At 33.9% G+C, this 14505-nt stretch overlaps 2 protein-coding genes across 4 annotated transcripts; both read right to left on the reverse strand.

Annotated features, from left to right (window-relative positions):
- Positions 1–1100: 1100 nt before the first annotated feature.
- On the reverse strand, positions 1101–5943 carry LOC137808736 (protein TIC 22-like, chloroplastic). The gene is made up of 7 exons (XM_068610000.1): positions 5482–5943; positions 5324–5398; positions 3976–4032; positions 1905–1964; positions 1729–1809; positions 1625–1660; positions 1101–1451 (listed from the first exon to the last, which is right to left on the reverse strand). Exons 1-7 carry the CDS (start codon positions 5860–5862, stop codon positions 1371–1373), a joined length of 771 nt encoding a protein of 256 aa, XP_068466101.1. The 5' UTR covers positions 5863–5943; the 3' UTR covers positions 1101–1370.
- Positions 5944–9317: 3374 nt separating this feature from the next.
- On the reverse strand, positions 9318–14130 carry LOC137808737 (uncharacterized). Of its 3 annotated transcripts, XM_068610003.1 has the most exons (11): positions 13457–14082; positions 13066–13168; positions 12934–12961; positions 12839–12885; positions 12453–12733; positions 11751–11853; positions 10816–11666; positions 10620–10728; positions 9891–10495; positions 9676–9774; positions 9318–9604 (listed from the first exon to the last, which is right to left on the reverse strand). In XM_068610003.1, exons 1-11 carry the CDS (start codon positions 14063–14065, stop codon positions 9536–9538), a joined length of 2904 nt encoding a protein of 967 aa, XP_068466104.1. In that variant the 5' UTR covers positions 14066–14082; the 3' UTR covers positions 9318–9535. The 3 variants fall into 3 exon arrangements, with proteins under 3 accessions (XP_068466104.1, XP_068466102.1, XP_068466103.1); XM_068610001.1 differs by having other exon boundaries at positions 12839–12961; positions 13457–14130; XM_068610002.1 differs by having other exon boundaries at positions 10620–10722; positions 12839–12961.
- Between the last annotated feature and the right edge of the window lie 375 nt (positions 14131–14505).

The raw sequence follows: 14505 nt of genomic DNA on the forward strand, positions 1-14505 counted from the left end.
GATCTTAATAACTACAATTTTTTTTTGTTATTTTTCAAACGTTATCATTAACTGTAGTCAAATTAACATTAATAATGAGAAACAATAAAAAAAAATAATTAAAGTAACAAATAATATTTCAAATGAAGAGATTTAGATTGTTTGAGGACACGTTATTCAATTAAGTAATTTATTTATTATATTTTTTTTCCAAATTTTGCTTTTAACATTTTAATTTTATAAAAAGAATTACATTTACTTAGATGCTTATAATTTCTTTTCTATATTAATTCGATGTTCTAATTTTAAATGATTGTGAAATACAAACAGAAAGTTTATCCCTAGAGAAAAAAATAACTTCTATATATTTTTAAAAATAATTATAACATTAAAATTATATGTAATATAAAAAGAACAATCATTATTTTTATATCCTTAGGCATTTTTAAACTAATATAAATTCTAAAACATTAAAATTATTAACAAAAGAGTAATGATTATTTAAAATAATAAAAATTATTGTTCACAATATGTTAAAATAAAAATAAATTAAATGTTCTTATCTTGGGTAAAATATAAAATGCATTACTTGGTTTAAATCTGAACTTAAAAATAAGTTATCCGTCTTAAATACTTGTAAATTAACTATAATTAATAGTATGGACTTAAAAATAACTAATAAAAGTGTCAAGAATCTAAGAACAATGAAATTTAAGAACAAAATTCTAAAACTTTTTATGTAAAAATATTACTTTTGTTTACATCAGACATATTATAACATGTGCCTTACGGCAATAATATATTTAGGATGTGTAACTTATGGGAAAATTCCAAACTTTTTCATGACTTAAACCTAAAAAGAACATTGGATTCTGTTACACGTCCGTTCTCGTTGAGTGAACTTTTTACAAAACATGCCCTTAACCTTGCCAAACTGGTTAAGTGTTTCAATATTAAACCCTAAACCCTAAATCTTAATCTTATAACATTACTAAACAAACCTTTCCACTGAAAACACAAGTCACAAAGGAAACTCAATGGATTTGCTCCTTGTGAAACGCAATCTAATATTGTCAGTTCCACAAACAATTTGGTGAGATAAACAAGTTCGTAGATACACATTTGAGATCTTACCACCACCGCAAATCCAATAAAAAACAATCTCCAAGTAGTACACGTTTCAGACTTCAGTTAGAGTGTAACAGTAATAAATATTACAAAGCCTGTTAAAACCTACATGACAACGAAAAACCAAAGTAGAAAACGCAAAATCCAAATCTTTCCAATAGCATTTAATATGAAGACTACAAGAGTTTGCACTCAGAAGTTTGTAGTATGCACAAAATCTAAAAAACTGTTTGCCACCTGTCATGACTGATCAGCATCTTGCTCTACTGCTCATTGGAGTCGTCGGAAACATCAAATCCAGGAGGTATAAAAATAACATCATCCCAGTTCGATGCAGAATTTTCCTGCAAAATTATCTTTTAGTCTTGATTTACAAAATACATTCATTACATATAAAAGGAATATAGATAATAGCAAAAAATCCCTTTGACCCTTCCCTCAAAAAAGTGGAGTAACAAACACAATCAAATTAATGCAGGCTCCCTATTCCATCTTCTGCTGTAACTTCAACACTCACCCTCATTTCTTTTATTACATCCTCAAGAGTGGCAACCTGAAAAATGATGGGTTAGTCCTATGAAACAATAGGTCAGACATTGAAAGGTTTCATGTGGTCTATACCTGGATATCCCCTCGTCTCATAGTGGGATTTAATCTGTTCTGATCACGGGCTGCCGATTTAAGAGTGTTTTCCAAATCCTCCTGTGGAAAATTACATATGAAAAATAAAAACAAAATCTATGCCTCGTTCACAAATACCTAATCTCAGGTAACTCAGTGTAGGCAAATCAACACACCTTTCTGAAGAAAAGTGGACGATATCTCTTATTTTCGTTCTTCAATATCAGACTTCTGGACTGAAACTCGCCAATATAACAATTCAATATCCCAGTTAAGGGATTCCAGCACGAAAAAAATTAAGGTAACAGCATCAATATAAATGAAGCGCAATCACTAATTATGATAAGATTAGAAGAATCAGTACTCCAGACAAACTCGAAGAATCAGTACTCCAGACAAACTCGTAGAACAAATCCAGCTAGTGTCTCTAATAAATATAGCATCATCAACTCAATCAATTTTCTTCATAACACAAGTATAAAAAACATGACAAACAAGGAAGCACATAATTGTAAGATAGATAAGTTTTCCAACCAGTCTTCTATATCTTTTAAGATCAGAGAAAACTTCTGCTTGTTCTGCCATTAATTTTTTATTTGGATGCATAGGACAATCCATTGGTTTATGATCAATCATACATATATCTTTTAGGATGCCTAAAACATATATATCCTTTGAGAAATTACTACACCTTCCTTTGATTGGGCTACTTCAGTGTCATAAAATTATTTGAGACTTCCAAGATCCTGGGTCTGAAAATGATTGGACAAGTGTTCCTCTAATTGAGATATCTTACACTTAGAAGACTCGGATACTTGGGATTGAGGTAGAACAATCCAACAATGGAATTATTATGTTCCAAAAGAAGTATGTATTGGGTATTTTAGAGGAGACTCGGCTATTGCACTTCAAACCCATTGAGACACTATGAATCCCAATGCTACACTTCTATCAAGTCATGGCCAACCACTTTTAGATTCTCAAAAATGTACATATTTCCTCAAATCTGGTATTTCACAAGAGAACCCAACATATCAAGATAGATTGTCACTTCATCTAAGACATTATCACTCAATTTGTTAATTCCAATGATCAATTAGCATATATCTTATCTAAACCAGTGGGGCCCTGGGACTAATTATATATTTAACAATTAATTATATATGTAACAAGCTTGGTGCATATGATTTATATGCTCTAGCTTGAGGGGGTTGTTTGATATATTATAGATATATTTTGTGTATGGACTTGGGCCATCCCTATGTAATGCTTTGCATGATATATGTATATATGTTCCTCAGCTATGCTAATAGAAACAAGAGGATTACAATGCATAAGTGTATACCATTTCTCTCTACAAGAAGTAAAACCACATAAGATATATTATGAAAGGAACTGGAAACAGGCATGAGTATTATAGATACTAGTTCTGAATGTGGAAATTCATTGAGGGGCATACTCCTAATCTGATCAATGGAACCCAAGCAAGGATGACATATTAAAAGTAGTCTCCAATCGAAAGAATTCAAAGCCTGATATCTCCCACAATTTATAGCATACCTCTATCACTGTATCAGAGTGCTAAGGCAACAGCTCCTCTAACAACTTTAACTAGCAATACATTTTCTTGATTGTGGGCCTATTGCTAACAAACCATTCTCCCCAACCCATTTTCTTAGATGTTTCAGCAAAAAACATTTATCCTGTTTTAGTTATCACTATTCTTTCTATTAATCCATAACCATCTGTAAAGGAGTTAGAAAATAAAAGAGGAGTATACATTACAGAATGTATTAATATAAAAGACAATCAGTAGATTAAAAAATTACTCAACCAACCACTCAGTGTCCCTTGTTTAAGGGTTTTCTTTTCATTATCATATTTCTAATATATAAGATCACTTCATTTTCATTTTTATTAGAAATTGTCTATTTTATTTTCTTTTATAAGTTTGCATGCACGTCCTTGATTGTTCACCCAATTTAGCAAAGTTTATGCTTCCCTCTATAAACAAGTAACCAGCATAAAAACAGACTCACCACTTGTGGGGATAAGGCTGCATGAATCAACCCTCCCCAAACCCAACAAGGTGGGAGCCTCAAACATCGGGTCAGCATTCCTTCCCTTAAAACTTATGCAGTATTAAAATGTAGTGAAACATTCCTTGAATCCCCAATTTTCAATAGCTTGCAACCCGGAATTAAGACACAAATGACATGTCCAGACTTAAAAGGCTAAGAGAAGAACCTGGAAAACTGGAACACCAGAAAAGCCACTGGAAGCAGAGCCAGATTTTTCCCTTTCCTGTAAAGCACAAGCATACATTATCATTACTGTACAGCTCAATGAACAATAGCAAGGTAAATAGATTATAGAAGGACTACAAACACTTTTTTAAACTTCATGTTGGAGACCTCACACTCACTAAAGATATAACCAAATCATAATATATAAGTGAGTGTAGATCTTATCTTACAAGCCAATTTTGTGAGACTGAGTTAGGCTTAAAGTCCACCTTTTAAAATGATGTCAAAGTCTATTCTAACGAAGTTTGTTGAACCTATCATGTCACCCGTTATCGGACCCCTTCATTCTCATGCTCGAGATGTCCAGTCCTTGGCATGAAGGAGCATGTTAGAGATCACATTAGAGATATGACCAAATTCTTATAAGTTGGTTTCTAAGGTTAAATTAAGCTTTTAAAGTCCACTTTTTAAGACTTCACATCAACTAATTTTCAGTATGCAAGAAAAATTTCTAAGAAAATTGTATCAATTAGCTAACTAGACCAATATAATACAAAAAATACTCATACACCAGAGACATCAAGCTCTAATTCTAGAAATTAGCGAGAACCAACCCACAATCTCAGTAAATTTATTACGAAGCCTTTTTATCAACAAAATAATTTTGCCCTCAAGGATGATTTGTCACCATAAATTGCACGCAGAGTACTAAGAGAATCTAGCTCAATGATTTGTGACTGTGTATTATCATAATCAATCATAATGCTGTGAAAGAACCAAAGGACCTAGGCTAACCCAAATAAGAAAAAAGGACGAAAGAACCAAAGCCTATTTATCTGTTAGAGGAGGAAAGCAAAAAAAAAATAATAGTGAAGTGATTGAAGTTATCACATTAAAAAAGTCAACAGCACAAACCCAAGACATTTCACAGAAGTGGTCGATATTTGGATCCTCATAACCTCTATTCTAAAAAACATATTGCATGTCAACAATTAATAGCAGCATACTTCTGTTCAATATTCAGCCAAAAGGTATTTTCAAATGAGATATAAACCATTAGAGAATTTCAATAATCAGGTCTCGGTTAGACAAGAGAACTAAGGTTTTAAATTGCAGTCCCATTTCTTCATGTAACATAAATTATTATTATCTTTTAAATTTGCTATGTTATTATTATTATCATTATTACCATGATGTGTCACATGAGAGAAATTATTCTTGTTACTGAATATATTGTTACTGGATATATTGCGTAGTAATGTAAAATTACATGTATAGAAAAATTCTTGGCAAGAAAAGACTTGGTATAATTTGCAAATACTAATAACAATAACGAATAAACAACTCACTTTGAGAGCATTCTGTATTTGAGAAAACTCCGGTATCAATCTAAACGCAACGCCGTTCACCTTGAGCTGAAACACCTGAAGAAACAAGCGCGACACACAAATAACCAACGGAAAAAGAAAGCGACGAAAAGAGGTGCGGAGCGAGAAGAATAGAGGACCTTGTTGAGCGCTACGGGGACGACTTTGGAGCCCGGGCGAGCGTGGGGATCGATAAGCGTGACCTGGTTGAGGAGCGCTTCGGCGTCGTCTTTGTTGAAGCAGAAGAGACCAAGGTTTTTCCCGCTGGAAGAGCCCGAGACCAAGAGAAACTCCTCCGAAGCGTTGCTGAGGGCGTAAACGGGTATACCCTCCAACCGCTCCTCTATTGCCTCAACCGTCATGGGCCTGCTCCGGGCCGGTGGGGCTATCCGGGCCCAGGGCGGGCTGGTGCGAGGGGCTGGAAATGAGTGGTTGGGCTGGAGATGGGTGAGGTTGGCGAGCAGTGTGGAGCAGTGGGCCTGAAGGTCCGTTAGAGTCTTGAGGAAGCCGTCGAAGCTCATGTTTGTATGTAGAGAAGGGAGTGATTGGAGTGTGCGCGGTGCAAAGAAGACGATACTGACAAAGTGAATCAAGGTTGTGTTCACTCACTACTTATACCACTGAAAATACAAAAGTTTATGCATTTGTGTGTCGATTATTTTATAATAATATAAATAAATAATGTAATTAAAAAATTGAATACTATAATAATTATAAAACAAATATTTTTATTACCTCTTCTACTTTCGAAGGATAATTATTGTTTATTATAAATAGCTTTTCATACATGACAACGTTAATAAAATAAAAGGATTATTACTATTTACTATAAGTAGTTTTTTATAAATAATGAAATAAATTATACTGATAAAGAGTAAAAATAACGAATATATATATACTATAAGTAGTTTTTCTGAATAACGATTATTTTTTTTAATTATTATTTTTTAATTAAATATTTTTAATAATTAAATTAAATATATATTTTTTATTTAATGAAGTATTTGATTTCCCATCAATAAATATAAATATTTTAATATTTGTAATTAATATAAATATTTAATTTTTATTTTAATTATTTAACTTTAAAAAAATATTATTTTATAAATAATAATTATTTGTGTTTATTGTTTGAACATGCTAATGTGTTTGTTGTTACTTGATGAACTATTGCATCATCCAATTGTACGTTACAACGTCAAACAATATATTTGTTTTAACTTTGTTTAGCTTTAATATTACGAAGTGATAACAACAAATGTTTTTATGTTTTTATGTTTTTTTAGGTATATTTTATAAAAACTGTTTCATATATAAATATTCATATTTTCAACATTGAAATCTAAGTATTAAAAAATTTTATCTGAAACAATTCTTACATAAAGTTATACATGGTATTTTTATTTAAATTGCTTCTTTATAAAAGAAAAGTTCTATATTTGGATTTTAGTCATTTTTATTAATATTCTTTTGACTTGTAAAAAATTTAAGACTAACTATTTGATAATTCTTTTAGTTTGTGATTCTTTATGGTTAACCTTTTAAATATTACTTGAGACAAGTCACTCCAAATTAAACAGAATTCTTTGAAACACAATATCTTTTGATTAAAACGAGTATTTTTTAAAATACAATCACTTCTAATTAAAATAAATATTCTTTGAAACATAATCTTTTGACTAAAATGAATATTCTTTGAAATATGATCACAAGTGTTTATATGTACATAGGAATGTCGTCAATCCAAGTGATTGTTTCTTTACAAGGTCAATGTTTAGAGTGAAGTTCTTAAGTTGTCCATGAAACTATATGTGATATGTTAAATGCAATACACATATATCCACTTCCAAGTGTTGTGTAAGTAACATTAATAAAGTTGTGATGATCTAATATTAAGCATATGACATCATGTAATGTCACATACCTCCTTAGGGTTTTAAAGAAGAAAAAAAAGCAACCATCTACAAACATAGACTATGTTGTTCCTTTCGTCATGTGCAACTGTCACTAGTAAGGTGTCCTTCTTTTTGCCATACATAAATGTACCATCTACTTGAACTAGTGATTTGCAAACCTAAACTCATCATTGAATGGCTTAAAGGTCCATAAGAATCTTTTGAAGTATACGTTCTTCTCTTGTAACTTCTTGCCAAGAGATGTTTTTTATGTAGTCAAGTTATAATGGAAACAAGAAAGAAATTGTAACATTACTTGCAATAAGTTAGACAATTTTTTTGAATGATTCTTCCTAATTACCAAATACATTTTCAATCACTTGTTTCTTTGTCAACCAAGTCTTCCTATATGTCACAATGTATCCAACTAAGAACTTGATATGAGCAATAATAATGACAATTGGGTAGATGTCATAATTTCATAAATATGTTGTGAAATCATGCATCACCCCAACCTACTGTGGTCTTTTGGAATCAAAGGCATATCATAGGTCAAATTCATGACTAAAATCAACATTTATTCATGAAAAAGTATGATATATGTTTAGAAGTGTTGGAGAGGATGTAAAGACAGGGTAAATAATATTGGAGTTTTCGTTATATGTGGGGACATCATCTTCATCACTAAAAGCTCTAAGGATGATGAGGGAATTCCTATAGTTCCATTTTTTAGTAAAGAAGGTAATAGTGATGGATTTGCATGGGTAATGGGGTAAATTTTTATGTGATGGACCAATTAGGAGTAGAATTGTATATCAGCTTCTCAATTTCCTAAATGAGTTGTTTAAAACAAAGGTTTGTGCTGTGGGTTGTGTAGGTAAGTGTTGATGTTGGTCAGGAAGAACGCGTTCTTCATGGAATTATGAACATTAACTATGATGAATGGAAGAAATACATATATGGTAATTTGTGCATATTTCAGTGTCGGCCAAAGTTGTGTTTATGTCAGTGAGCCCTTTTAAATCTTGTTGTTCAAAAGTTGAGTTGCAATGTAGCACACAGCTCTGCCAACAACTCAAATGAGACATTTGTAGATCACCCTGGAAAGTTGTTCATCTGGCCTTCAATTGCATTTTTGTAGGAGACTTTCTTTGAATTCTTGAAACACCGTTTTTCTATGAATATGCATCATCACAACATTCTGACTCCTCAAATTATACAAGTGATCATAGGAAACAGGAAGGCAGTTTGTGGAACTCTCACGAGGATAGAAAGAAGGCAACGAAAGTATGAAGTTTAGAGGAATCGGTGTGAGAAGTTATGGTAAGGTTTATGCCTTATTTATAACAAAAAGTGGCATGTTTGTTGAAGTGGACATGTAAGAATGTGAATCGTGTGGGATTTTATGCGAACATGAGTGGGACAAGAGTTTACATATTCATGTGAAGCAACATGAATATTTAGGTGATCATGTCAAGGACGCTATATTTAAGGTGGACATGCAGTGGGACTCTGACTTAGACTGTACCCATGTAAATTGTTGCACGTGGTGAGTGTGTTTAAGGCTACTACACCTTATTCTGATTTATTGGGTTGTACATTGTTTTCTTTATTTAATTAGTTGTCTACTTTTTCAGTTACTTAATTTCTTACTTATAGTGAGCCCCCTTAGTTTCCTCCAACTAAGATTAAGAGACCCTAGGTAAAAACAAAACCAAATTCTCCTATTTCACGATTTGGTTATCCTAAAAGTTAGAGGACAACCGTCTCTGCTAATTTTGCTAGAGTCAAAGATCCCTCTAATCTCAACTAAGGGACAATTCCAATCATGTCACACCACTTCATTACACAACTCAACCTTATCACTCAAGATTTTGGACAATACAAAACTCTTTAACCTCGATCTAAGAAGACAAAAAGACTTTAACAAAATATTCAACACATCCCAGACCCGGAACAGTACAATATATATCCCAATGTATGTTAAATTGATATTTTAATTTTACTTAAACAATAGTAAAATAGTAACAAAAACATTCCTACTTAATAGTTTTCATAAATATTAGGAAAAAAGATCGATAAAAAATGAGAAAGTAATTTTTTACATTTATTAAATTAATGATCTTTTAACTTTAATAAATAAAAATATATTAAAAAAATAGATGATGCTAAAATGTTAATAACCGACAAAAGTATTTACAATGACAACTACAAAAATAAATGAGTAAGGCTCTTCACGTCCACCTTTACCTTTACTATGACACTCCACCAGTTTCAAAACACCAATATAGTTGGACAATTACCCTTCCAGTTGATAGGTTTTTTCTTCAACATTAACAGCAAACGTCACCCTTGGTGTCTCCAAGCTCTGCATAACCAAGTTAAAATAAATTACTCGTTCAAATGAAGGAACAAATTTGGGTACAACCCTGCACTTACTCTTATTCTGCTATGGATGTTAAGATCATCGTGCATCTGATTAAGACGGTCCTTCGCAAGTTCTTCAGCCGCAAATGCTTTCCCGCATGCTTCTTTAACCTAAAAGATACAGGGGTAAAAAAGCCTTATTTTGCCAAGCATTTTGTTATTTTTACACTGATTATCGTTATTCTGCATGCACAGGCATGAAAAGGGCTAGAAACTACGGTACTAACCTGGCTTCCATCAAGAACTGGATTGATGTTGACACGATCAACTGATTTTTCTAACAAATTTCTTAGTTGAGATAGTTCTTTCATAAGGTCATGGGCAACCTCTTCGGCATCTAGCAATTGGTTTTTAGAAAATTCAAATGCCCCTTCTGCATGAAGGCGAAACGAAACACAGTTCAAACATGTGCAAAGCCCTCTGCATCCTCTTGGATTTCTTTTTAAAATTCCTTTCCTGAAACCAACGGCAGGGTCTCCAAGTTGTTCTACGACTTTCAGTTGAGACAAACTCTGACCACATTTGTGTGTCTCGGGTTGTTTCCCACAAGATATCAGAAAACTAGTTCCTTTAACTTCGGAGAAAATTGATGACTTAGACAAGGGAGGTGTAGCTTTTTCTTCCTTGGTTACGATTGGCAATTCTATTTCGTGATCAAAAATTGATGGATCAGTAGAACTCTCTTGTTTGAAGAGTCCATTTGATGCAACCTGTTCATCTTGCAGTTGAATCACTTCGCATGAATCATGAGATGACTGAAATTCAGGAATTTGAAATTTTTGGCTTGAACTATCATTGTTTAATCCTATTTGAAGCTGAGTATCTGAATTGCCTGCATAATGTTCCAAGGAACACAGCCATTTGAATCACTTACAGATACCGTGGCCAAGAAGAAAATTGGAAAAGAAAACAAAACTAAATGTATATCTTTCACGAGAATAAAAAGCAATACTCACAAGAATTATCTTTCTTACTATTCAATAGAAATGGAAGCAGTCTTTTGCAGTTTAAAGATCCGGCCTGTTTCAACAATTTAAACTGCAGACAACGTCTAAGAACCTGTCTCTAAACCACAAAAAATACAAGTTAAATCAACGTGAGGAAAGTAGAATCATAGAGGAAATACATTTATGCAGTATTTAAGGTCCTCACCGATGTGATCTTGGATTCAATCTCATTTTTTATTTCCCTAGCATTATCACTACCTTCTGAAGGCATCGCTGAACATAAAACTATGGCATTCTGCACACTTCCAACTTTGTCATCACTATGTCCTCCCACGTCAGATTTTCCTGAGATAATCTTCTCAGATAGTGGTCGAAGTAAATCATTTGAAAACCGGACATGATTTAAACTTGTAACATTCCCATCAACAGATTCACGCTCCTCTAGATTCACCAACTGTTTGTTTTCATCATAACCGATAGTGAATCCTTTTTCTTCATTTGAATGATGCACAAATGTAAGCTCAGAGACATCACCGTTGACATAAAGTCTATTTTGATCTTTGAGTGGTGGTGACTCACTAGTGTTTCGTCTGGATATCTTGTTTTGTACCTCCTGGTGATCCTTATTGTGCTCAACATTTGCAACTTTCTTAGCAGAGTGAAAATCATCCTCCATTACTGAACATGGATTAAGCTCTGATGCAGTCAAGCACTCATCTTCTTTACCAATTTTCTCCATATGTTCGTTGACAGAGAGAGCAGATAAACCCTCGCCAACCACTTCTTTTGAGTCCCATTGCATTGGCAATTCAGGCAATTCTTGAGAAGGTGTCAATATTGGTTGCTTGACATGAGATAACTCATTAGAAGTATAAACTAATACATAGTTTTCCTCTCCATTGGATTCAACTGCACCATGCATGGGACTTATGTCTGTCTTGTGTCCATCTATAGAAGCTTCCTCACTTTGAGATGACAAAGGAAGTTGGGACCTCTTTGGATGCACAACTTCCTTTTCTTCTTGATTATGAGTCTGATGATCAGATTTGGATGTATCTGTAATATCAGTTAGCTTCTTTATTATCCAGAATCAATATCTAAATTATATCATTAAAGTGGCTGAGTAAATAAAGAAGTTACCAGAGTCATCGTTGGTAAGATCCATTAGAAATGGAAGCAACCTTTTATAGTTGACAGAACCTGGAGTTTTAAAAAGTTTCTTGTGCAAATGCTGTCTGGGGACCTGCAAGAGCATTACAAATCATATTTAAATTTCCATTAAGTATACAACCATTATGTCAGTATTACCAAAATACAGGCCATATGAGGTTCTAGAAAACCCACTGCGTTAGGTACGGAAGTAATGAGAGGAGATGGAAAATGTATTATAGAAAGAAATTGAAAAATAAAAGTAGCTAAGAAGTTAGTTGTTTATGGGGGTGAGACTTTCTAAGAAAATCTATATATAGTCTTATCTTGTGGGGTGTAGGGCAAGGAGAGTTTTAGTTGTTGTGACAGGGAATGTCCGATGTGAAAGGAAGAGATTTCCTTTTCCTTTGTAAGCTGATGTTTGTGTTCAGAGTTGGCAATGCTGAAATAATATTGAAAAAGAGTCTTAATCTACGCTTGTTCTCTATCTTGTTTTTTAATCTTTGAGGAGGCATGTAACACACAAACATCAAAAGTTTTATCTCAACGTATATCATAAAATCTTTCGTCACCTATTGTTCGAGACCTAGTCTGCTTAGGTAACATAATTATATTTTAGCAAAGATCAGTAATCAAATGTCTAACACAGAATTGATGGGAAAACAAGATTATAAGCAAAGGACAGATTCTTACTGATTTAATCTTGAAGGAATATTTCGCCTTGTCAGCTTTCAGACAAAACCGTTGATTATCATATATATCAGCATTAGGAGGAGTTGTCAGTATACATTTTTCATTCAAAAAACCAAACTCCTCCGGGGTACAAGCACTGTTATGACTTGGCTCGTTGCAATCAAGATTATTTGTGTGGAAAGACAATTGATTAATACCATCATTGGGTAAATCACTTCTAAAAACGTTAACACCATAATCTGCAGTGCCATTCACCTTCGATTCACTCAAACATTTTTCCTCTGCAGGTGGCACAAATAAACACTCAGTAGTCACTTCTTTTGAGTCTAATTGCATTTGTTATTCAAGAAAGTAGTAGGAAGATGTCAATTTTGACCCATTAGTACCATGCATGGTGCAACCTTCGGTCTTGAGTTCACTAGAAGCCTCTTGATTTTGAGACGCCAAAGGATGTTGTAACTCCTGTCCACCATCCTCCTTTTTCTGGCTAAAACCCAAATTTGGAGTACCTACAAAGTACCAAAGAAATTAAAACAATTCATCAAAGATACCTTAACAAAATAATCATTAAAGCAGTAAATTAACAAGGGGTTTAGCAGCACAAAATAGTTACCAGAATTATCTCTCACGGTATCTCTAAGAAACGGAAACAACCTTCTATAATGGACAGAACCTGGGGCCTTGAACAACTTTCCCTGGAAACGTGGTCTGAGAACCTGCATAGAGATCCCAAATAACTCCACAATTATAAAACTAAGTTGTCAAATCAACACGAATTTTAACTGGAAGTTTAACCAGGTCCCACAAAAACTCGTTTAACCTAATCTCACAATTCGCCATTACTAAAGTTAGAGCTACCAACTAAGTCTATGTATGATAGAACATCCACTACAAAAGCCAATCACTGGTTCCCTCCAAGGACAAGACGAGTTCACTGAAAAAACACAAATAAATAAACACAATGAAAACTTCAACAAACAAACAAAAACATGTCAGGCCCTTACAGTTCCGCTAACAGCAGAAGAACCATTCTTCGTGCTAACTATCCCCGTAGTAGGTGTATCTTTGAAAGTAATCGCCGCTTCATCTACGCCAACCTTTGAAGTTGAACCAACACATACCTCGGGATCAGGTAGAGTCGATGGTACCACTGCACCATCCAAACCATCAATTTTCTCTGAACAATCTCCGTCGTTATTTCCCCGGCAATCTTGTAATTTTCTGCTCTCTTCTAAGGATTTCGGATCGAAACTCATAGCCTCGCGAGAAAGCCCTAAATCGGGACCTTCGGCGAGTTTCCTATCCGCGGAATCGGAATCGTTGAGAAACGCGCCTTCGATCAAACTGGAGTTGGTGGACTGCGGAGGCGAGTAGACTCGCCTGGCGCGAAGGTCCTTCGTGAGAAGGCGATGAGGCTCGTCGTGGCGACGCTTGGGTTTCTTGCTATTGGTTCCATGAAAGGGAAGGAGTACGGTGCAGGGTTCGTCTTCTGTCCGAAGGGGATCGAACCGGAGTTGACCGGAGCGGTTCCGGTGAAGAAGAAACTGCGCTTTGCTTCGGGTGAGTGTTGCAGAGGCACGGTTCCGCTTCCGGGAGCTTGGGTCGATGTCCATGGCGTGCAGATCTTAGAAAAAATTGGCCATGGTTAGATATATGAGAGGCATGTTATGGCGGGAACAAAGTTTTAATTTTCGCGGGAAACATAAATTTTTGGGTGTTTTTCCCTGCCCACCAAATTGCTTTCTGCACCCCATCATTTTTTGTGAAAAATCATTTTACCTCTTTTAAAAATTATTTATAGATTATTTTTCTGAAATATTTCTGTAACATATTTTATAAATTTCGAATTTATTATTTTGGAAATTACAAAAAAAAATCAATGGAAATAATATTTTATAATTATTTCTTGTCTTCTGTATATTTTATTCTAAAAACACATTTTGTTTACAGAAACTTTATTCCAAAAACATTTTTTTCTTATAAAACCCTTATTCCAAAATTACCTAAAATTAGATATTTTAAAAAATATAGGGTGCATGAAGAAAAATGTTGG

Source organism: Phaseolus vulgaris, chromosome 3, assembly GCF_000499845.2.
Source record: "Phaseolus vulgaris cultivar G19833 chromosome 3, P. vulgaris v2.0, whole genome shotgun sequence".
In the NCBI taxonomy this organism is placed as follows: Eukaryota; Viridiplantae; Streptophyta; class Magnoliopsida; order Fabales; family Fabaceae; genus Phaseolus; species Phaseolus vulgaris.